The 24,593-nt window shown below is 42.0% G+C and overlaps 1 protein-coding gene across 1 annotated transcript; it reads right to left on the bottom strand.

The window, feature by feature from the left end:
• Positions 1-16,366: 16,366 nt before the first annotated feature.
• Positions 16,367-22,930, bottom strand: LOC147000184 (uncharacterized). Its single transcript, XM_085833978.1, has 3 exons — positions 22,844-22,930; positions 19,532-22,510; positions 16,367-19,171 (listed from the first exon to the last, which is right to left on the bottom strand). Exons 1-3 carry the CDS (start codon positions 22,928-22,930, stop codon positions 18,785-18,787), a joined length of 3,453 nt encoding a protein of 1,150 aa, XP_085690104.1. The 3' UTR covers positions 16,367-18,784.
• Positions 22,931-24,593: the final 1,663 nt, after the last annotated feature.

Below are 24,593 nucleotides of genomic sequence, written 5' to 3'. Positions count from 1 at the left end.
AAGAAATTATAGAAGATCTCAGAAGATGGAAAGATCTCCCATGCTCATGGATTGGCAGGATCAACATTGTAAAAATGGCTACCTTGCCGAAAGCAATCTACAGATTCAATGCAATCCCCATCAAAATTCCAAATCAATTCAGCAACGAATTAGAATGGGCAATCGGCAGATTTATCTGGAATAACAAAAAACCTAGGATAGCAAAAACTCTTCTCAAGTATAAAAGGACCTCTGGTTGAAACACCATGCCTAACCTAAAGCTGTACTACAGAGCAATTGTGATTAAAAACTGCATAGTACTGGTATAGCAACAGACAAGTAGACAAATGGAATAGAATTGAAGACCCAGAAATGAAGCCACACACCTATGGTCACTTGATCTTCAACAAGGGAGCTAAAACCATCCAGTGGAAAAAGACAGCATTTTCAACAAATGGTGCTGGCACAACTGGTTGTTATCATGTAGAAGAATGCGAATTGATCCATTCCTATCTCCTTGTACTAAGGTCAAATCTAAGTGGATCAAGGAACTTCACATAAAACCAGAGACACTGAAACTTATAGAGGAGAAAGTGGGGAAAAGCCTTGAAGATATGGGCACAGGGGAAAAATTCTTGAATAGAACAACAATGGCTTGTTTTGTAAGATCGAGAATTGACAAGTGGGACCTCATGAAACTGCAAAGCTTCTGCAAGGCAACAGACACCATCAATAAGACAAAAAGACCACCAACAGATTGGGAAAGGATCTTTACCTATCCTAAATCAGATAAGGGACTAATATCCAATATATATAAAGAACTCAAGAAGGTGGACTCCAGAAAATCATATAACCCCATTAAAAAATGGGGCTCAAAATTGACAAAGAATTCTCACCTGAAGAATACTGAATGGCAGAGAAGCGCCAATCCATGACCTTGGGAGATCTTTTCATCTTCTGAGATCTTCTTTAATTTCTTTCTTTAGAGACTTGAAGTTCTTATCATACAGATCTTTTACTTCCTTAGTTAGAGTCATGCCAAGGTATTTTATATTACTTGTGACTATTGAGAAAGGTGTCCGTAATTTCTGTCTCAGCCTGTTTATCCTTTGTGTAGAGAAAGGCCATCGACTTGTTTGAGTTAATTTTATATCCAGCTACTTCATTGAAGCTGTTTATCAGGTTTAGGAGTTTTCTGGTGGAATTTCTAGGGTCACTTATATATACTATCATATCATCTGCAAAAACTGTTATTTTGACTTCTTCCTTTTTAATTTGTATCCCCTTGATCTCCTTTTGTTGTTGAATTGCTCTGGATAGGACTTCAAGACAACGTTGAATAGGTAGGGAGAAAGTGAGCAGCCTTGACTAGTCCCTGATTTTAGTTGTATTGCTTCTATCTTCTCACCATTTACTTTGATGTTGGCTACTTGTTTGGTGTAGATTGCTTTTATCCTGTTTAGGTATGGGCCTTGAATTCCTGATCTTTCCAAGACTTTATCATGAATGGGTGTTGGATCTTGTCAAACACTTTCTCTGCATCTAATGAGATGATCACGTGACTTTTGTCTTTGAGTTTGTTTATATAGTGGATTATGATGATGGATTTCCGTACATTAAACCATCCCTGCATCCCTGGAATGAAACCATCTTGGTCAGGATCGATAATTGTTTTGATGTGTTCTTGGATTCAGTTAGCAAGAACTTGATTGAGGATTTTTGCATTGATATTCATAAGGGAAATTGGTCTGAAGTTCTCTATCTTTGTTGGGTCTTTTTGTGGTTTAGGTATCAGAGTAATTGTGCCTTCATAGAAGGAGTTGGGTAGGGTACCTTCTGTTTCTATTTTGTTGAATAGTTTGTGAAGTACTGGGATCAGAGCTTCTTTGAAGGTCTGATAGAACTCTGCACTAAACCCATCTGGTCCTGGGCTTTTTTTGGTTGGGAGACTAATAATATCTATTTCTATTTCTTTAGGGGATATGGGACTGTTTAGATCATTAACCTGATCTTGATTCAACTTTAGTACCTGGTATCTGTCTCGAAACTTGTCCATTTAATCCAGGTTCTCCAGTTTTGTTGAGTATAGCCTTTTGTAGAAGGCTCTGATGGTGTTATGCATTTCTTCAGCATGCCTTGTTATGTCTCCCTTTTCATTTCTTATTTTGTTAATTAGGATGCTGTCCCTGTGCCCTCTAGTGAGTCTGGCTAAGCGTTTATCTATCTTGTTGATTTTCTCAAAGAACCAGCTCCTCGTTTGGTTTTTTCTTTGAGTAGTTCTTCTTGTTTCCACTTGGTTGATTTCCACCCTGAGTTTGATTATTTCCTGCCATCTACTCCTCTTGGGTGATTTTGCTTCCTTTTGTTCTAGAGCTTTTAGGTGTGTTGTCAAGCTGCTAGTGTGTGCTCTCTCTAGTTTCTTTTTGGAGGCACTCAGAGCTATGAGTTTCCCTCTTAGAAATGCTTTCATTGTGTCCCATAAGTTTGGGTATGTTGTGGCTTCATTTTCATTAAACTCTAAAAAGTCTTTAATTTCTTTCTTTATTCCTTCCTTGACCAAGATATCATTGAGAAGCATGTTGTTCAGTTTCCATGTGAATGTTGGCCTCCTATTATTTATGTTGTTATTGAAGATCAGCCTTAGTCCATGGTGATCTGATAGGATGCATGGGACAATGTCAATACTTTTGTATCTGTTGAGGCCTGTTTTGTGACCAAATATATGGTCATTTTTGGAGAAGGTACCATGAAGTCCTGAGAAGAAAGTATATTTTTTTTTAGGATAAAATGTTCAGTAGATATCTGTTAGATCTATTTGTTTCATAACTTCTCTTAGTTTCACTGAGTCCCTGTTTAGTTTCTCTTTCCAAGATCTCTCTGTTGATGAAAGTGGCTCGAACACTGACATGAGAGCTGCAGGCCGGCCCCAACAGATGATGAATGCTTCAAGCACTGGAAGATGATTAGCAAGAAGGCAGAAAAATAGGTTTTTTGCTGACATCCCCGTGGGTTTCAAAAAGCTTGGAGGAATCCTGGGAACCTTAAAACTTGTACACATCCACTTAACTCCACAATGTGAAATATGCTACTGCTTAGTCCACCTTTTCTTCCTTTGACTTGGTTTGTACTTCAATACAAGTGGTCTTCATTGTCTTTCTTAAACTCTCCAGGCTTTGATTGTTTTTGTGGTGACCAGAGAGTCACAAATACATTTATACATACACTGGACTTTCATAAAATTAAACCAGACTTACTGGCTTTTGGTTCTTCTTTCAACATGTAGTTGAAGAATGTTCCCTAATTGTCTGGTAACAGATAATTCTCTGGATGTATTTCTTTTCTCAAAATTAAAATCTGACAAATACTGAGGAAATGGACTGGGTATTACTTTTCTTTTATGTTAAGCTCTTTTCTTACTTTGAGGCACAGACAAAATGCTCAGAATGAAGATTCCACACAGCAAACAGGGCAATAGTTGACTTATTCTACAGCCGATGTAATTCAGTAAAAACCCTCCAAGAGCAATGGCTGCGATTGAGACTGCAGAAGTAAGAGTTTGGATTAGGAAGACATTGCTTTTCAGGTGTTGGAGGTGCATGCGAAAGCCCATAATAGGTACCATTTGTACAAATCTGTAAGAAATAGAGGTGAGTCACACATGTTGCTTAAATTCATGTTTAAAGTCAAGAGTAGGATTATTCCCAGAAGACTATTTTAGTTGTGAAACGATAAAAGCCTCTCCATATTTTGGAGTATATACTTGAGTGAAATTAATAATATCATTGCATCCTGAATATATGATTTCTTATAGATTTTTAAGAACAGGTAGAGAATTTATGCGATGCATGATTGATTCAATCAAGTTTTAGAGTTTTTTCTGTAACTTGATTGTAGTGAATGTTTTAACATTTTTTTAAATTAAAAAAATATTTTAGTAATTATTCAGACTCCTATTCAATGTGTTTGGATGACATTTCCTCCTAAATTCTTTCTAATAAGTTTACTTTTATATTCTGACCACCCAAAGGCTCATTTTAATTTAAAATAGGCTTTTTTTTTCATTTAATATATACTGATTAAAATATACCCTCTCGAACCTCTCCCAGTTCTTTCCCACATTCCCTTTTGTATGGATCCCCAACATTTCTCTCTTTCATTAGAAAACAAACAGAATTCTAAGGAATAATAATAAAATGAGGTAAGATGAAATAAAAGGTAGTCAGTATTTGACAAAATGAACAAACATAAGAAATAAAAAGCAATTAGGAAAGTACAAGAACCACACATGCATGCAGAGACTCACATGTCGATAGACATGTGCATTCCTTCGAAACACACCACTGGAAGCTAAAATGTATATGTGAACAACCTATTTGTAAAAGTAAAAAAAGTTGCAGATCCCCTAGAACTAGACTTACAGATGACTGTGAGCTGCTCTGAGGGTGCTGGGAATTGAACCTAGATGCTGTGGGGGAGCAGCCAGTGTGCTTAATCACTGAGCCATCTTCCAACCCCTCAGGTATTGAGATGGATGCTCAAAGCCTACCATTGGACTGAGCACAGGGTCCACCATTAAGGAGCTAGAGGAAGGATCCAAGGAGCTGAAAGGGTTTGTAGCCCCATAGGAGGAACAACATTATAAACCCCCAGAGCTCCCAGGGACTAAACCACGAACCAAAGAATACACATGGTGAGACTCATGGCTCCAGCTGCATATGTAGCAGAGGATGGCCTAGTCTGTCATCAATAGGAGAAGAGTCCCTTGGTTCTGTGAGGGGTCCCAGTGTAGGGGAATGCCAGGGTCAGGATGAAGGAGTGGGTGTGTTGGTGAGCAGGGGTAAAGTGGAGGGGATAGGTGGTTTTCAGAGGGGAAATCAGGAAAGGGGATAACATTTGAAATGTAAATAAAGAAAATAAAAAATGAGTAAAAAAATTTGCTCTGACACAATATAAAAAAAAAAAATAGCCAAAGATGTCATTGAGTTAGGTTTGAATTGTCCATCTGTTGTTAGCAATGGGGCCTACATGTAGACATAGGTTGTTTTTGTAGTGAGTCTCCTTTGGAGAAAACATTTTTTTTCTTTTGCAACTGAGCTGATTCCCTCTATGGCCACAACTGAACTTTCACCATGTGAAGGGTATATTATAACTTTACATGTGTATATGTTCATTGAGAAGTATATATTTGTGAAATTTTTATTTGAAATTTATGTCCTTTCAGGTGCATACAGAGAAGTAGGGAATTCCCTGTGAAGCCTACCTCAAAAGGCACAGGAGAAAAAGGCACTTTCCCAAGTTGGGCATGTGGAACAAGTCACGTAGAGAAGGTTTTGCTTGTGGTATTGCAAGCTCTTCCTTCATGATGGTTCTTACAACCTTTATAAATAACATCAAGAAATTACTTAGTTCTCACAAAATGATGAGCATTTTGTTGCATACTGAAAGAGAACAGAATACCAGATCACTATTTATTAGTTCTCTCTAGTGAAAAACAGAGACATCAAGGAACATGGTAAAGAACATGGGGTAATGAGTGCCTATGCTGAGCTATGTTTCTGTTTTGTATTGTAAGACCCAAGCCCAGGTCTGACAGGTCTACTCTTAGGGTGGATGTTTCATTCTCAGTTAATTTAATCATAATCCCAGAGAGGGATGCCCAGAGGCTAAAATAAACTAACAACTCCTCACAGATGTGCTGTCAAGTTGTCTCCTAGGTGATTGTTGATCCCATTGAATTGACAATGTTAATCATCATAGATCTACTTCTTGTCAACTTGACACCCAAATACATGACCTTTGAGACATAACCTTATACCACTTATCTCCATGGTTTCATTGATAATGAGTGTATGGGGAAATACAAATGTAATATTACTTGAAAATCCAAAGACCAAGTCTTATCAGAAATTCAACAGAATGCCTCTTTGTTTTCAGTGCCCTGTCAAATATTTTGTTACTTTGAAAATCAATAACATATGCCCACTATGCCTCTCTTCCCATAACTCAAGCTTTTATATAATAAACTAGATGTTGTACTTCTAGTACTCAATGGTATAGAAAAATGTTCCCATTTTGAAAGTGAAGCATTTGATATCCAATAAGTTACTGGATCTATGTAATAGTAAAACACAGCAAGGAAAACATTAAATACTGTTGGTCAATGTTTGGCATCTAAGTCTCATTCGGAATCATCTGAACACCAAAAGAACTAAGTAGCCTTCCAATACTTTTGCTCATGGCCATAAGTTAGTGCTCATGCCAGCCTCAATTAAAAAAAAGATTTTGAATTTAGTGGGTAACAGTCACTGAAGACACAGCTGGTCATAGTAATGAAAACAGTGACTATCCAGTGATCATCTCTAACTAATAAAACTTCATCAACCTTTTCAAGGGAACAGAAAAACATGATGGTAAAAAGAAATGCAGAGTGTAAGATCCTAATGAAGACATGACAAAATAGCATGAGTGTATCTTATAGATATGCCATGAACAGTGTACTCTTGAGCTCTCAGCATCTGTTGAAGACCTGCCTAAGGATATGACACTCAATATACAATTTTGAAAGAATATGGTATATTGAGAGAAGAATTCATCATCCTTAATTTGTGTTTGACAAACTACTCAGGTGGCAATTGTGAATTGTCAAGTCCTACAAAGCTATACACACACCTGTCAACATATAGGCAGATAATGTGTGCTGAGGGAGAGATGGACAGTTTCTTCAGTAGTATATCTATGTGTAAGCTGTCCTTGTTGTTTTAAATAAGTCCTTTCCGTATTTCTGTATGTGACTTTAATCAGACCTATTAACTCATGAAAAGGAAGATACAAAATTAGAGATTGGCAGAGTAGATGGTAGAAATAGGAAGACTATGAAAATCAATAGGAGTAGTAATGTAATAAAGGCATACAAGTGAAGGAACATATTTTATGCATGTGTCAAATTTTAGAATCAATCCATTATGTATACCACATGTGTCATTATAAAATATTTTAATGTGAAAAATATCATCAAAGAAGGGTTTTTACAAAGTCCTCTTTGAATAAAAGAATTGTATGCAGTGAGTTAATGATAGGATATTGTATCTTGGGCACTAACCCATAAGCATGCCAAGAGTGTGTATCTTTCTTTTGTGTCACAAAGAGCTGTCATTATGCTCACCTCCATGTTTAGGACATCTTCACAATTCTTTATCCCATTCTTGCATTGCAACTTTTCTAGGTTCCTGTAAGGCCTTCTGGGGTTTGTTGGTTACAATCAACCACTGAACTGACTCTGTCAGCCACCTGCTCAAGAAGATGTGGACATAAATTCTCAAGGGGTAATTTTCTACACTAAATTTATTCTTTCATAGTTTTATTTTTAATCTAATCCCTATTAGTAATTCAGTTATAACAACAATTTGTAATCATATATCATGAGATACACTGCCTATGAAAAATGAAAATGATTCAGCAACACAATGTATATGAATCTCTGGAATGCAGACTGGGAACCATATTGGTTTTTCCACCTCACACCGATATGTATTTTAATGGTGGCTATAGAACTAGAATTTCTTGGACATTTCTACAGATAACTGCCAAGTTACTTATTAGACTGTAGGGAAATTTCACTTATATTGTATCTTTCCCTAAATTAATAATCCATGAATAAAACTCGTTCACTAATTATATTATCCAGAGAAACAAAGAAACGTTCTTGAGACATTACTTAATGATAAACTTATTAACTTATAGAGACTGTGACAAATGCATTCTCTTGCCCTGATTCCACGGATAACGTCACCCCACTATTTCAAAACACAGAGGAGGAACAAAAGGTCATACCTTGTGGGTATAAGCAAGACAAATATTGGCACAGATATTGCCAGCTGAAGGTGGTGCCAGTTTCGAAATGCAAATGCCAGACCTGCCAGGACAAGGCCTCCAAATTGATGAGAACTCAATAACAGTGTGGTCACTAAGGCTTGGGTTTTAGGGCTTGTCCATTCTAACACTGAAAGAAAAAAAAGACTCTTGACTGCTAACAAAGAAGGGAAGGACATCTTCATCAAGTGAAATTGTGGGCAATGTCTATCAAAAGCTTTGACTTACTGAGCAAAACATTATTTGTGCTTATGGGTGAGATACAAAGCCCTGTAAGGAAGCAAAGTAAGCAGTAGAAGAAGAAGGTGGGAGCCAATGCTGTACAGGTCCCAGTGATGGCCATTTGCAACAAAGCACATCTGAAAATCAACTTCCTCCCAAACCTGAGGAAAAGACAATGATTCCATCAGGGAAAAAGTGCAGTTGTTAAAAACAACGAACAGACAGCATTTTGTCTCATCCCCATGTTTAATTCTTCTCATTTTTTTTTAAACCATGTTCTGCCCTCTTGTCTTTAACACCTTTTTGGAACCCTCCACATCTAGTAGTATGTTAGTTCTATGTCAAAAACAGTACACAGACTTTAGAACCTTAGTAGAAGGGTCTGTCTGTGTTAGTGATTACTAGTATCAAATGCATGATTTAAGAAACACAATATTCAATGACTACATTTTAAATTTAATAATTAATTAATTAATCAATTTTACATTCTGATTTCAGCTTCCCCTATCTCCTCTCTTCCAAATCCTTCACTCTCCCATTCTCTCTCCCTTACTCTCTGTCCTCCCTTTCTCCTTAGAAAAGAGGAGTTTTCCAAGTTGCTGTAGGTCTAGGTGCATCTTTTCACATTGTGGCTAGGCAAATCAGCCCAGTTAGGAGAAATTGACCAAAGACAGGCAACAGTGTCAGAGACAGACCTGCTCCTGCTGTTAGGAGCCCCAAATGAAGACCAAACTGCACAACTAGTAAATATGTGCACAGTGCCTCCATCCATCTCATGCATACTCTCTTTGGTGGTTTAGATTCTGTGCGTCCCTCTGGGCACAAGTTCATTGATTCTGTATATTTTCTTGTGGTGTCTTTGAACTCTCTGGAGCTTTCAATATTTTGTCTGTCTCTTCCTCAGGATTCCCCAAGCTCTACTTAATGTTTGGCTCTGTGTTTGCATCTCTTCCCATCAGTTGCTGGGTAAGCATCCCATAAGACAGTTATTCGAGGCACCTATTTGCAAGTTTACTAGAATATCATTAATTGTGTAAGAGAAGGGCTCTCTCTCATTGCATGGGTCTCATGCTTTGTCAGTTAGTAATTAGCCTTTCCCTCAATTTCTGCTCCATCTTAGCCATGCACCTCTTGTAGGAATGACAAATTCTGGGTAGAAGATTTTGTGACTGGGTTGGTTTCCAGTCCCTCCTTCAGAAATCCATTATGGTTACTGGAGATGGCCAATTCAGGTTCCATATTAATCAATGCTAGGAGACTTAGCTAGGGTCACCTTCATAGATTCTTGGGATTTCCCATTGCTCTAGGTTTCTAGCTCATTCCAAAGGTGCCCTCTCACCAATTCCAGTTCTCTACCAGTTTCTCTATCCTCTCCCAACTAGATTTTGCCTGCTCCCTCCAATACTCCCCTAATCTCATCCAGTTCCCTTCCTCAGTCCACCCCAGATGTCTATTATATTTCCCATACTCAGTAAAATTCAAGCATTCCTTCCCTGGGCCTTCCTTGCAGCATGGTTATTTATAATTTTCAATTAATATCCACTTATAAGTCAGTATATATCATGTTTATCTCTTGGGTCTGGATTATCCGTTCTAGTTCCATCCATTTTCTTGTAAATTACAGATTTCATTGTTTTTGATAACTGAGTAATATTCCATTGTGTAAATGTACCCTCTTTTCTTTGTTCATTTTTCAGAGATGGGGCATCTAGCTTGTTCCTAGTTTGGGGCAATTATAAATAAATGTACTATGAACATAAAAGAGCAAGTGTCCTTGTGGTACAGTGGATCATCTTTTCAGTATATGCCCAAGAGTGTTATAGCTATGTCTTGAACTAGAAATATTCCCAGATTTCCGGAAAACTGCCAAATTGATTCCCAAAGTGTCAGTCCAAATGGGTACTTACCAGCAATGTGGCCCTGCTCTACATCATTGCCTGAATGTGCTGTCCCTTGAGTTTTTGATGTTAGCCATTTTGCTGGGTGTAAGATGGAGTCTCAGAGTTATTTTGACTTACATTTCCATGATGACTAAGGATGCTGAACATTTCTTTAAGTGCTTCTCATCCATTAGAGATTCTTCTGTTGAGATTTTTCTGTTTAGGTCCGTACTACATTTTTTGTTGGGTTATTTGATTTGTTGATGTCTAGAATCTTGAGTTCTTTATATATTTTGGATATCAGCTATCTGTTAGAGGTAGCATTTCTGAAAATCCTATCCCATTCTGTAGGTTGTGGTTTTGCTTTTGATGATGTCCTTTGTATTAGAAAAGCTTTTCAGATTCATGAAGTCCCATTTTTAATTGTTTATCTTAGTGTCTGAATTATTGGTGTTCTCCTCAGGAAGTTGTCTTCCATGCCAGTACTTTCTTGACTATTCCCCACTTTCTCCTCCATCATTTTCATTGAATCTGGTTTATGGTAAGGTCTTTGATCTACTTAGGCTTGAGTTTTGTACAGTGTGATAGATATCGATCTATTCTTACAATTCTACATGCCAATATCCAGTTGTACCAGCACCATATGTTGAAGGTGCTTTACTTTTTCCTTTGTATATTTCTGGCTTCAATAGTAAAAAAATCAGGTACCCGTAGGTGTGTGCATTTATGTATGTGTTTTTAATTTGATTCTATGGATCAAACTCTCTATTTTTTATTCCAATACCATGCTGTTTTTATTAGTAATATTCTATAGTGCAGTTTGAAATTGGGGATGGTGATACCTGCAGAAGTTCCTTCAGTATATAGAATTGTTTTTGCTATCCTGGATTTTTGTTTGTATATGGAGTTGAATATTGCTCTTTCAAGGTCTTTAAAGTATTATGGTGGAATTTTGATGGGAATTGCAATGAGTATGTAGATGGATTTTGGGAAAAATGTCTGTTTTTACTATATTAATCCCACCTATCCATGATCATGAGAGCTCTTTTTATCTTCTGATGTTTTCTTTATTTTTGTGGTTGGAGTAGGCATGGTTTTGTTGGGGAAGTGTGTCTTTGATGGGCTTTGAGATTTTAAAAGCTCAAGCCAGACTCAATGGCTCTGTCTTGTGACTCTCTGTGGATCCAGATGTAGAATTCTCAGCTACTTCTCCTGCAGCATGTCTGTCTGTATGATTGCATGCTTCCTGTCAAGATAATGGACTTAACATCTGAACTGTAAGCTTTCTCCAATGAAATGCTTTACTTTAAAAGAGTTGTCTTGGTCATTGTATATTTTCCAATCAATAGAAACCCAAGATATTGTTAACAGGAATTGGGATTTGCTGTGACAGGATTAATTATGTTTCTTATTGCTAGAAGACACATTTTGGGACTTTGGATTAGGAAAGTACTCTAATGCTCAAGGTGTGGAGGCTTAATGGACTATATTAATTGTAGCATTGAAGACAGAGGGTTGATTGTGATTTGAATGGCTGGAGTCCATCTCAAGAGCTTTCAGGGGAAAAGACTACTATTATGTGACCCAGTGGTCATTCTAATGATATTTTGATGAAGAATGTGGCTGCTTTTTGCTTTTGTCCAAACAATTGGCCTGAGAGTAAAATGAAGAGATATGGATTAATAGTTATGGCAGAAGAGATTTTCAGAATGCCTAGTATTGACTGTGTTGCTTGGTTTCTATAGGCCAGTCTTATGCAGATCTACAATGAAAAGGGGCCATCTGGCAAGGAAAATAAAAAAACATGTGCAATGTGTGGAGGAAAGGACCACCAGGAAATAGTTTAATAAAAGACTGGTCTCAAATGGAATAAAGTATATGGCCACTTTATGGAAAAATACCACCCAGATAAGCTTCAAACGTGTGAAAAAGAATTAACCAAATCTTACATCCCAGTTTTCGGCAAACTCCACTTATGTGTGCACTTGAGAGGAAGGGGCAGATCTATCTCGAGTTTGAGCACAGCCTGGTCTAAAGAACAATTTCCAAGGCAAGCAAGCTTAGTCACTGAAGGAAGCCACTGAAAAAGTAAAGCTTGTAAAATTGTATTTAAATGAGGGGGGCATGTTCCATCACTATGAAGCAGCCCACCTTGGTAGCTTTGGCCATGTGGCTCTGGCTTTAGAGTCAAAAAATTTAACAAAAGGGTTATGAAATCTCCCTCTACAACTAAGTAAAGCTGCTGATTCCAGGCATATGTTAGGGAAATCCCTGTATGGAGGCCTAGAGATGTCAACTTTTGATGTTGTAAAGGTGAAGCCTTGATTTCCTTAGACACCTCAAGATGTTGGAGATGCCAGAATTGTAGATTACCTGTCAAAAAAGTTGCTAATAGAGTGAAACATCCCATAAGAAAGAAATTTGTTACAGCCAAAAAAACTCATATGTGTTGGAGACCTGAAAATCTTCTATATAATACAAGAAGATGCAGAATTTGAAGTGTGGCCAGCCAGTTTTTGGTCTTGCTTTAATGCAGTATTTAACTTCATTAGCTCCTGTGCCTCAAGTTTAGAAAGACAATATTATATTATATTATATTATATTATATTATATTATATCACATTATAGATTGTGTGATCAGCTCTTTCATTTTGATTTTATAGGGGATTGCAGTTAAGGTATTGTGTGAGTCTGAGACTTTGAACTTTGGACCTTTAAACATTGCTTATACTATGATAGAGTATGGGGACTTCTTGATTTAGACTAAGTGCATTTTTGTATTATGATATTACTACAAGGATATGGAAGACTGAGTGGAATGTATTGGTTTGATTGAAAATGCCCCTCATTGGCCTATAGGAAGTGGCACTATTATAATTCTCTTAGATGGAATACATGTTACTGGAGGAAGTTCATTGGGTAAACTGGGTGTGTCAATATGTGGTTGGCTTTGAGGTTTCAGTAACTCAAGCCAGGCATAGGGGATATCTCTTGTTTCTTTCTGTGGAGTCAGATGTAGAAATCTCAATTACCTCATAAGCACCATGTCAACCTGCATGCTACCATCCTTTCTGCCATGATGATAATGGTCTAAGTCTCTGAGCTGTAGGCCAGCCCCAATTAAATGCTTACCTTTATAAGAGTTGCCATGGTTATGGTGTCTCTGCACAGCAATAAACACCCTACCTATGACACATAACTTGTAGCTGTTAAAAACGCTGATATGTGGAGAACACTTTAAAGAATATGTACTTACTTGTCTGAGAAGTGTCTACCTACAAAAGTTCCTGCCAACATGCCAATAACCCTGTCTTGAAAAACCAAATATATATATATCTAATATATATAAATCTAGCCACTGAATTCAGCTCCTGAGATCCACACACCAGGTTCCACTGGAAGAAAAGAAAATCAGCGTGGCAGTGAAATCTGTTCAATTTATTCAATATGAGCTTCCAGTTTCCCTGTGCCAGCCCCATCTTCCTCTCCAGCTTCCTTTTCATCCTTACCTGACTTTAACCATTCAGTCACAGCTTAAACAAACCTTTTCCCAGAAATCTTTCTATAATTATGTAGTTTATATTTGTAACCTATGCCAAGAGATGCTCATATATCCTGACCACTGCATTATTTGATATTATTATTATTATTATTGTTATTATTATTATTATTATTGGAACTTCTATATCACTGCACAGTGTCCTCAACGTCTTTCCTTAGGGCAGATTTTAGATACAGCCTGATTATTGTTTTTATTTTGTTTATTTACTTGAATACTTTGGCAATCTTGAGATTAGGACTTAGACCCTATATACAGGTGGAGAGTACTAGAAATTACTCACATTCTGGTTTATAAAAGTATATAAATTACTGAGAGTTTGTTTTTATTTTTGTGCATTGCTCAGTTGTGAATCTTGTGCCTCACAAGTGCTGCAGATACATTCTCTCATGAACCTACATTTCTAGCTATCACAGTGGCATGTACAACCATCCAGATATTTTCGGTTTGCCATCAAAATAATGATGACCTGTCACAACACATGAACACTTTACCTAGACTAACCTGACATACAACCACTCCTTCTTTTAAATATTCTTCTTATTACTATTTATTCTCTGAATTTTTTTGCATGCCAACACTGCACAATGATAATATCAATCCTTTTTGTGTTCCACAACTTCCCTTAAGAGGCTTGAGAACACCTCTCTCCAAACCTCTTGTTCTTTTTTTCATGTTCTATTGTTTGGTGAATGTTACCTATGTGTGCACTGGGGCCTAGGCAACTTAGTATTGGTCATACTTCTAAAGTAACACGATAGTCTCTCCCCTAGCAACCATCAACCCCCAGTAAATTCTCAGCTAGGGATGGGGCCTCCCGAGCTCTGTTTTGTGAGAGACCAAACTGTGGGAAACTAGGCTCTCAGTAACTCTCACCCTGAAGATCCGGTGACCCTTTGAAGGGAATTATGTCACCCCCTCTTTCATTGCCTCTACCTGGCACCTGAGACTGCCAGCTTCACTCCCTCCTTCACTTGGCACCTAGACCTGCTTAGATTAAGACAGCTTCACCACCTCCTCCATGTCTCCGTTTAGTGCCTGGGACTGTTTAGTGAGGATAGGCACTCCAAGATAAACTGCAGTATGTTTGAAGGCTGCCCAGGACTGTTTTAGGGCCGACATTCCAAGATAAGCTGCAAGAAACTGGTAATCAGCATCCACCCCAGATGTCCATCCCTTTCTCTGTATTTTATTATGCCCCCTCAACGCCTCCCTATTTTTTCTCATTGTGATCTTATAACCAGGCTCCTAGCCTCCATTAAACAGACCTTGACAACTCTTAGCTTGGTCTCGCTCCCCTTTCTCTGCTTGTATCTCTTTCTCGGTCCTTGATCCTGCTGAACAGGACAAGTGGTGCCAATTACGTGGGGATCGAGGCAGGGAGCTTTTCCTGTCGGAGACCATGGACACTAGCTCCAAGAGAAGTTCGTTGCGACTAGAAGAATAAGAATAATAAGTTGTTTGAGGAACGCTCCTACTGCTCATATGAAAAAGTGTACTTGTTGAGTGGAGAGTAATTCCTCTCCACTAAGAAATGGGAACTAAGCTGTGGAAGGAAGGGGTCTTCATCAGAGACCTTCAAACTTCACTCAGGGAAAGATGAGTTTGAGTTAAAAAAAGATTTGATAAACGTTTTTATTTTTATAGATCAAGCATGCCCCTAGTTTATGATTGATGGGGCAGAGATACACTGTAAAAAATGGCGAAAGATAGGCAGAGATTTAAATGATAAACTAGCTAATGAGGGTCCCAGTGTGGTCCCTGCAACCATCTTTTCTTATTGGGGAGTAACTATCAGAAGCTACCACCTCCTCCATTCTCTGGCAGAATTCCCAGAAGAAGGAGATAAAGAATTAGATTTTGAACATGAGAGAGAGAGTGAAAGAAAGAGAATAAGTTTCAGAAAAGCAGTAATCCCCTGTTTGGGACCTTTTAGGCAAAAAGAGGGAAAATGAAAATAAGCTATTTCAGAGCTCTCCTAGGGACAGAAGGAAATCTGTCCTGCTTCCTCTCTGGCTCCTATGGAGATATTCTTAGTTCTGGTTAGGTGTAACCTCCCCTACAGCCTGAAACAGGCTGAGCAGGCTAGACTTGTTGCCACTACTAGATCACCTGGGGTGGATCCTGCTTCCCTGGACCACCCTATTGTTCTACTACTGCCACTGCTTCTACCTGCCACCTAGCTGTTCTGAAGCCTACACGTGGTCACCTGCAGCTGTTCTCCAAGGATGAATTGGCGGGAATGGCCCCCCTCCTTTATAAGTGCGTGTTCACCAATATTAAAATTGAGCTTTGGTCAGAAGGTCTTGACTTAGCTCCATCCTTTCTCTCATTGCCTAGATTCAGTCTTTTCTTCCAGGTTCCAAGGTGCCTTCCAGGCTTGAACCCGGACATGTGAGCTGCTGGCCGGCCTCAACAAGTTGGCATTCCACTCGGGGCCTGGGAAATGGCAGAGGACATGGGAATGAACACTGCTCGTTTGGAGCTCCATGGAAGAAGAAAATAATTAAGGAAAACTCGTACCGGAACATGTGAAGGAACAGGCAAAAGGTTGCCAGGTGTGGTACAGTGTAAGCTGGAATGGCACTAAACCTGCGCACCGGATTTACTTAGGTTCAGCAGTGAGATTATCAGGATCTAGGAACGTAACAGGCAGTTAGCCACAGCTTTCAGAAGCTGCTTTTTTAGGCATGAGAAAAGAAAGGGTTTAGTAAAAGGGATTTAATAATTAGGTGGTTTAGCCGCAGTCAGAAAGTTCTGAAAGACTTTAAAAAAAACTCCCAAAGGGAGACAGACACTCACTCAAGCCTCGGGACAGCCGCGCACCCAAGAAGACACTGAGACCGAACTTAAGATGTATTGAGAGTAAGATTTTATAAAGCAACAGCAAGCAAATACATATACCAGAGCTCTGGGGTCGAAACTCATGCAGCCAGCAAGGTGCAGAGGAGATTCGACAATTGGCCCAGACTTGTCACAGGCTTTTATAGGAGAAGGGTAAGGGGAAAAGTACAAGTTTTACGTCACCAAGGGGCTTTGCCAAGGGGCTTTACATAACCAAGGGGTCGTGTCCTATATTTTGGCAATGTACTCGATCTATTGGAACATTCTGGGGTAGTACCAGGAGGCCCCTATCTCAAAAATGTTCTTGGAACAGTCTTCAGTTAGGAGGGGTAGGACTAGGTTTTTTCCAGGAGACCCCTTATCTAAAAAATGTTCCTGGAGCAGTTTCCAATTGGGAGGGGGTACCTTGGGGTAAAAAGTTCAGGTGTGTTCCAGGAACAATCTCCAGATGGGAGGGGTAAGAGGACCCTGAGCTGAAGAGTTCATGGAGAGTTCAGCTTTCCTTCTTTCATCCCCCCCTTCTTTTAGTAACAAGCTCTAATCTTAGAGCGGGGTACCGGATTCCTGAAGGACCTGATATTGTTGCCTTAATATCATAACTTGCACTGCATTTATTCTTTCTCTGATAAAAGCCACTAACTTATGAAGAATGCAGGGGCCGAAAGTGAGCAAAAGCATAAGTGTAATTAAGGGTCCTGCTATGGAGGAGAGGAGAGTGGTAAGCCAAGGGGACTTATTAAACCAGCTTTCAAACCATCCTTGTTGGCTTTCTCTTTCTCTTTTACGCATATCTAGGCGTTCTCTAAGTCTGGCCATAGAGTCTTTGATTACTCCTGAATGATCAACATAAAAACAACATTCTTCTTTTAGGGCAGCACAAAGTCCTCCTTCTTTAAGGAATAATAAGTCTAATCCTCTCCTATTTTGCAGCACTACTTCAGACAGGGAAGTTAAAGATTCTTCTAATTTAGTTATAGACTGTTCTATAGTTCTAAGATCAATGTCCATAGCTGTACGTAATTCTTCATAGTATTGGGGGGTCTGAATTAAGGCAGCGGTCCCTGTACCTACTCCCACTGCTACTCCCAATCCCAAAAGTACTGCCAGGGTTAAGGTAATGGGCTCTCTTCTCCAACGGACCCGATGATCAAACTTATCTAAAAAGGAGCTATCATCATGATATAGGAGTCTAGGAATAAGTTGAACTAAAATGCAGAAATCTTTGGAACTATTAAAAACAGATATAGATACACAAGGAGTGAGACCGGTATTACAAGCCCATACTGTGTCTATGGGAGGCACCAGATACTGACCACTTTTGCTAGGCTGGATGTTCTGGGTCTGATTACAAAGGTGCCGTTTATCCTGAGGCGCCTGGCCTAAACAGAGCCCACTTCCTGAAACTGCTTCCAGAGTCAGCTTTCTGTTTTCCCCCCAAAGGCATTGAGAATGATCTGAAGTAGTATTATAAATCCTGATCTGAGCAATTCCTTCATAATAAGGGGGCCTAGAGGCATAGCATAACCAACATGATTGAGTCATATTAGGATTAGTCCTATTCAACACCAAAAAAGCTCCTTGAACTAGACTGACCAGACGGCTTTCTGTGTCTAGGGACGATGGGGAAGCTAAGGTCGTCCTCATGAGGGAAGTATTAGTTCCTAGGGAAGGTTTTGCTGTGTTGGGCTGTGGAGTTGGTGGAACTGGTACAGCCGGGACTTGTGGAGGAGCTGGTACTATTGGGGGACCCTGTTCTGTAAGGACTTTGTTGGGCCCTATGGGGGTTACTGCCAATTCTTTTACTGTCAACCTGATTGTAAAAATGAACCCAGGGTCTCTTGGTGGAATGTATATGCGCAAACCCCACCTATTTCCTTTTAACCAACTTAACCGATTTTGTTTCCCTTTTTCGGTGAATTTTATAAGTAAGGGGTTGCAGTATTTACCCTTGCATGGTCCTGGGGGGCTGTTTTTAAGAGCGCACCCACTCTCTGGATATTTATAGGAGTTCCTTTCTCCTTGGTCCGGCCCATCATAACCACTGCCTCGTTTTACCGTGATCAGGTCCCAGTCAGAGGAAGGCTTCCAGTAGGCATCCCCTGTCGTTTCACATGTCCATTTACCACAAAAATAATCGGATGCCCCTCCACATTCTTGTTGAAGCCCTCCGCCCCGACCCTGACCAGGGCAAACATAAAAATGTGCAGCTCTAAGATTAGCTCGATAGAACTGCCCTGAACATCCATAGTTGCTCCCTATCCCACTCGGAACGCACTGCTGTTCAGGGGGTGGTCTAACAAGATCAGTATGATCGGGGAGGTCCCAATTGGGAGATCCTGCTGCCAATCTACAGGTGTCAGGCGTGAGATCAGGCCACCAAGTCCAAGGGGGAAGGACTGCAGTGATTGCCCATACAATGTTTCCCTCCCCGTTAAGCACTTCCCAAGACTACTGAACTGGGGCATGAGGGTTGTGGTTCCCTAGGCTTAGGGTGGCGCCTGCGACACAAGCGAAGTTTAAGAGGATTGTCAGTAGTTGCCACCGTCCAGTTGTCTTCATGGTTGTCTCTACCCTGGCTGGGAGCCTTCTTGACGTGGGAGGCATGGATCCAGGCGGCGATTCCGTCTACCTTTACTGCCGTGGGAGTTGTTAACAGCACCAGGTATGGTCCTTTCCACCGAGGCTCGAGAGTGCCAGCTCGATGTTGTCTGACGAGGACCGAATCTCCAACCTGGAACCCGTGGGGCACTGTTGTAGTCCCCGGTGCATAAGCTTCTTTGATCTGATCCCAGATCTGTGTTCTGACAACCTCCAAGGCCTTTAAATGGGTAAACAGAGCAGAGGGTGAGGAAGAGTCAACACAGGGATCCAATGTCCCACCAGACTCAGTTAAGGGGGGTGGTCCCCCATGTAGAATTTCATAAGGAGTAAGACCGAAACGTCCAGGTGTGTTTCGGACCCTAAGGAGCGCAAAGGGAAGGAGGGTCACCCAGTCCTTACCACCGGTCTCAATAGCTAATTTAGTTAGGGTCTCTTTTAGGGTTCTATTCATTCTTTCTACCTGTCCTGAGCTTTGGGGTCTATAAGCACAGTGTAATTTCCAATCAGTCCCCAATTGTGTGGCCAATCCCTGACTTACCTGGGCAACAAATGCAGGCCCGTTGTCTGAGCCAATTACCTTAGGGATCCCAAACCGGGGTAGGATTTCTTCAAGGATCTTCTTAGTCACTACCTTGGCAGTTTCAGACTTGGTGGGAAAGGCCTCTACCCACCCTGAAAAAGTGTCTACAAATACCAGCAGGTACTTGTTACCATACATTCCTGGTTTAATTTCAGTAAAATCTACTTCCCAGTAAACTCCTGGGCGATCCCCCCGTTGTCTCTTTCCTTGTTCTTTATAAGGCCGGGCAGCATTAGTGAGCGCACAAGCTCGACAGGACTCTACTACCTGTTGCACCACCTTATTTAATTCTTGGACCTGATATCTAGAATTTTTAATAAGTCTCAAGAGTTTGTCAACCCCTAAATGGGTGAATTGATGCAGTTTCTGGACAAATTCTCTTCCCTCTCTGGCAGGTAGCTTGATACGCGCTTGGGAAAAATAGGGAAGCTGGTCCGCAGTCCAGATGAGCTCCCTGATATCATATTCTTCTTTTTGGTCCTGGCGTGCTTCTTGATGAGGTTCTGGCGTGGGCTCACCTCCCTCCACCAAGACTGCTGCCTCTAGAGCAGCTTGCTTTTGACAGAATATACAATTGCAATTAGGATGAGTCACTGGTGAGGGTCCTGACAAAGGCCCACTCCTTCCTGTCAAAGCCATCACCCCCTGGGCTGCCTGCTTTGCTGCTACATCAGCCATCTGGTTTCCTTGGGCCACAGGATCCTGACCTCTCTGGTGTCCCGGACAATGGATAATGGCCACTTTCTTTGGCATATGTATAGCCTCTAAGAGGGCTAGAATCTCTTCTTTGTTTTTAATGTCTTTTCCTGCCGAGGTAAGTAGCCCCCTTTGTTGGTATATGGCCCCATGGATATGGGCTGTAGCAAAAGCATAACGGCTGTCAGTGTAAATGTTAATCGCCTTACCTTCAGCCAATCGCAGGGCTTGGGTTAGTGCCACAAGTTCAGCCTTCTGAGCCGAAGTCCCTTCTGGAAGACCACTCGCCCAAATTACCTGTTTTCCATCTACTACCGCTGCTCCTGCTTTTCTTTTTCCCTCCACCACAAAGCTGCTGCCATCTGTGTACCAGGCAGGCACTCCCGGCCAAGGCTGATCAGTTAAATCTCTCCTCGTTCCAATTTCCTCAGCCAGGACATCAGCACATTGATGTACAGGAGTGGAGTCGTCCGTCAAGGGGAGGAGGGTAGCAGGATTAAGGATGGCAGGTGGAGCAAAAGTTACTCTATCATTTAGCAACAAACTCTGGTAGTGGGTCATCCGGGCATTAGTCATCCACCGGTCAGGGGGCTGACGTACAATACTCTCCAGAGCATGAGGGGCGATTACAGTCACATGCTGACCCAGAGTAAGCTTGTCAGCGTCTTTAACAAGCAGGGCCACTGCGGCAATGGCTTTCAAACAGGAGGGCCAGCCGCTGGCAACTGGGTCGAGCTTTTTAGATAAGTAGGCCACTGGCCGCTTCCAGGGCCCCAGAGTCTGAGTCAAAACCCCACGGGCTATTCCAGCCCACTCATCAACATATAGGGTGAAAGGCTTAGTCAGATCTGGCAAAGCCAGGGCGGGGGCTGCAAGCAAGGCTGCCTTTATACTGTCAAAGGCTTTTTGGTGTTCCTCAGTCCAAGTGAATGGGACTTTTTCTTTAGTAAGTGGATATAGAGGGGCTGCCAGTGTCGCGAACCCTGGTATCCAGAGTCTGCAGAAGCCCGCCGTCCCCAGAAACTCACGTACTTGGCGCGGGGTGGTAGGGGTTGGGATCAGCAGCACAGTTTGTTTTCTGGCCTCAGTGAGCCACCGCTTTCCTTCCCGGAGGGTGTACCCTAGATAGGTCACCTCGGTGCGACATAGCTGGGCTTTCTTAGCTGATACCCGATACCCCAACTCACCCAGTTCATTCAGGAGCCTCTTGGTTCCTTTAAGGCACAGTTCCTGAGTTGAGGCTGCAACCAGCAAGTCATCTACATACTGTAAGAGAGAAATCTGAGGATTCTGTGCCCTGAAAGGTGCAAGGTCACGGTGAAGTGCTTCATCAAAAAGAGTGGGGGAGTTCTTGAATCCTTGGGGCAACCTTGTCCAGGTTAGCTGACCTGTATATCCTCCTTCTGGGTCCCTCCACTCAAAAGCGAACAGTGGCTGACTATTAGGGTGCAGTCGAAGGCAGAAAAAAGCATCTTTTAAGTCCAAAACAGTGTACCAAGTCCGCTCCGGCGGGAGGGAACTTAATAAGTTGTAAGGATTTGGAACAGTAGGGTGAATGTCCTGCACTCTCTTATTAACCTCTCTTAAATCTTGCACTGGTCGATAATCATTAGTCCCAGGCTTCCGCACTGGCAGGAGAGGAGTGTTCCAAGGAGATTGGCAAGGCACCAAAATTCCTTGCTCTATCAGTCTCTGAATATGCGGCCGGATGCCTTCTTTAGCTTCCTTACTCATAGGATACTGCTTGATCGAGACGGGGGAGGCATCGGCTTTTAACTCCACCACGACCGGAGGCACTTGCTTAGCTAATCCCATCCCTGCCTGCTCAGCCCATACTCCAGAAAAAGCGGATAGCCATTCAGGGTCTGGCAATTGTTTGGGACCCTGCTCATGGAGGCGATACTCTTCCTCTAAATTTAAAACCAAACATGCTATAGGAGTCTCTCCCCAGGTGATTTCTGGTCCCTTTGAGGTGAACTGGACTTGAGCTTTAAGTTTGGTCAACAAGTCTCGTCCCAGAAGGGGCGCAGGGCATTCAGGAATCACAAGAAAAGAGTGAGTTACTTGATTTTTTCCTACTTCCAAAACTCTCTTAGTAGTCCAGGGGTAAAATTTACTGCCAGTAGCTCCTATTACCATAGTCTTTTTGCTTCCTAATTGTCCTAACGGTTTAGTCAAAACTGAGTGTTCTGCTCCTGTGTCTATTAAAAAATTAACAGGAGTCCCCTCCACAGAAAGTGTTACCCTGGGCTCAGGGAGGGGATCTGAGCCCCGACTTCCCTAGTCTTCTTTCATAGTCAACACCTTGGGCTCTTTTGGCTTCCTTTTGGGGCAATCTCTAGCCCAATGTCCTTTCTCTTTACAGCATGCACACTGATCTCTTTCAAGTTGGAGTTTCTGTTCTCTTGGAAGTCTTCTTGCCTTGTTGCCCAGGTACCCTGACTGTCCTCTTTCTGCCCCTTTTGCACCTGCTACTATGGCCAAAATCTTGGTTAAGTTTCTCTCTTGTCGGCGATCACGCCGATTCTCCCTCTCTTCAAGCTCCCTCTTCTCTCTCTCTTGTTTTTCTTCCTCTGTCTCCCTCTTATGATACACTTTTTCAGCTTCTTTTACTAAATCCTGCAAAGTATAATCTTGGAGCCCCTCTAGTCTCTGTAACCTTCTCTTAATATCAGAAGCAGACTGACCAATGAAAGCCATAGCCACAGCTGCTTTCTGACCCTCTGAAGAAGGATCAAACGGTGTATATCTCCTGTAAGCCTCCATTAGTCGTTCTAAGAAAACAGAGGGCGGCTCCGCTGGTCCCTGAAGGACCTCTCTTACCTTGGCCAAATTAGTGGGTCGCCTTGCAGCCCCTTTGAGCCCCGCCACTAGAGTCCGGCGGTAGACTGTGAGACGCTCCCTACCTTCCGCAGTGTTATAGTCCCAATTAGGACGAGTCAAAGGAAAGGATTCATCTATGAGATTGGGGAGGTTAGTGGGGGTCCCGTCTTGTCCCAGGACATTCTTCCTGGCTTCCAGCAGAATTCTTTCTCTCTCCTCCGTGGTGAAAAGGACCTGCAAAAGCTGCTGACAATCATCCCAAGTGGGTTGATGGGAGAACATAAGTGATTCAAGGAGCCCAATAAGCCCAGAGGGGTTTTCTGAGAAAGGAGAGTGGTTAGTTTTCCAATTGTATAAATCAGCAGAGGAAAAAGGCCAGTATTGCAAAGGAATGAGATCATTAGGTCCTGGCGCTGGCCCCCCCACATGTGCTCTAAGTGGCAAGGCGACTGTTGAGTCCGGTCCCCCCTCCTCCCCGGGACTCCGGCCTCGGCGGCTCCTAGTTCCCCCCGCCGGTCCCTGAGCCCCTCTCACTATTAGTCCCTGCGGCGGGGCAGCCGCAGGCGGCTGCTGGGGAGGAGGGTAAGGGGGAGGTTGGGAATCCATCCAGAGGAGGTCGTCAACCTCTGGATAAATCTTGGGGGGTGCTGAGGGACTGGACTTTTTGGCTGCATCAGACTGGACAACTGCGACTGTCAGTTTTGAAGAATTTGGAATCCAAGGCTTGACCCACGGAGGTGGAAACTGAACAAGACTCTGCCAAGTCACAATGTAAGGGATCTGATCAGGGTGACCTCCTTCTTCCTGAAAAACAATTTGCCTGACAGCGGCGATTAGTGACAAGTCAAAAGCACCCTCTGGTGGCCAGCCCACTCCAAATGTCGGCCACTCGGAAGTGCAGAAGGTCTGCCAAGGACCCTTCTTAACCTCCACCGACTGGTTGTGAGCCCTTTCCCTCACCTCTCCCCAATGCACCAAAGTTAGAGACAGGGGAGAGGAGGTAGATTGTCCCATTTCTAAAATAATGGCAGACAAGACAAGAGCAGACACGAGACTGGACAGACAAAGAAAGAACCAAAGCATGAGGTGGGACTCGAACCCACGATCTCGCAACCTGAAGCACGAGGTGGGACTCGAACCCACGATCTCGCACAGTCTCCAGAGGGGTCCACTAAGCGTCCTTAGTCCTCCCCTTGTCCTCCTGGGACGTCTCCCAGGGCGCACAGACGGTGGACACCTGGACACGTCTGTCTTTGTCCACACCCTACGCTCCTACCCGGAGCGCGGTCTCACTGTGCACATTGCACACTGAGCGTCTGCAAAACCGAAACTGCGATCGCACCAAATGCAGAATAGCCTACCTGGCCTCTCAGAAACAAACAGAACACAGACACCAGACCGCAACAGAATAGCAGAATAGAAAATCTTACCTCTGAGTGGGTTCAGGACTTCTGGGTGGTCGCGCTGATTCCCGGCCAATGCACCAAATGAAAGACTTTAAAAAAAACTCCCAAAGGGAGACAGACACTCACTCAAGCCT

Source organism: Mus caroli, unplaced genomic scaffold, assembly GCF_978045245.1.
Source record: "Mus caroli unplaced genomic scaffold, Mus_caroli_1 scaffold_20, whole genome shotgun sequence".
NCBI lineage: Eukaryota > Metazoa > Chordata > Mammalia > Rodentia > Muridae > Mus > Mus caroli.
Note: the sequence above shows the minus strand (reverse complement) of the source record. Positions and strands in the feature narration are given on the sequence as shown.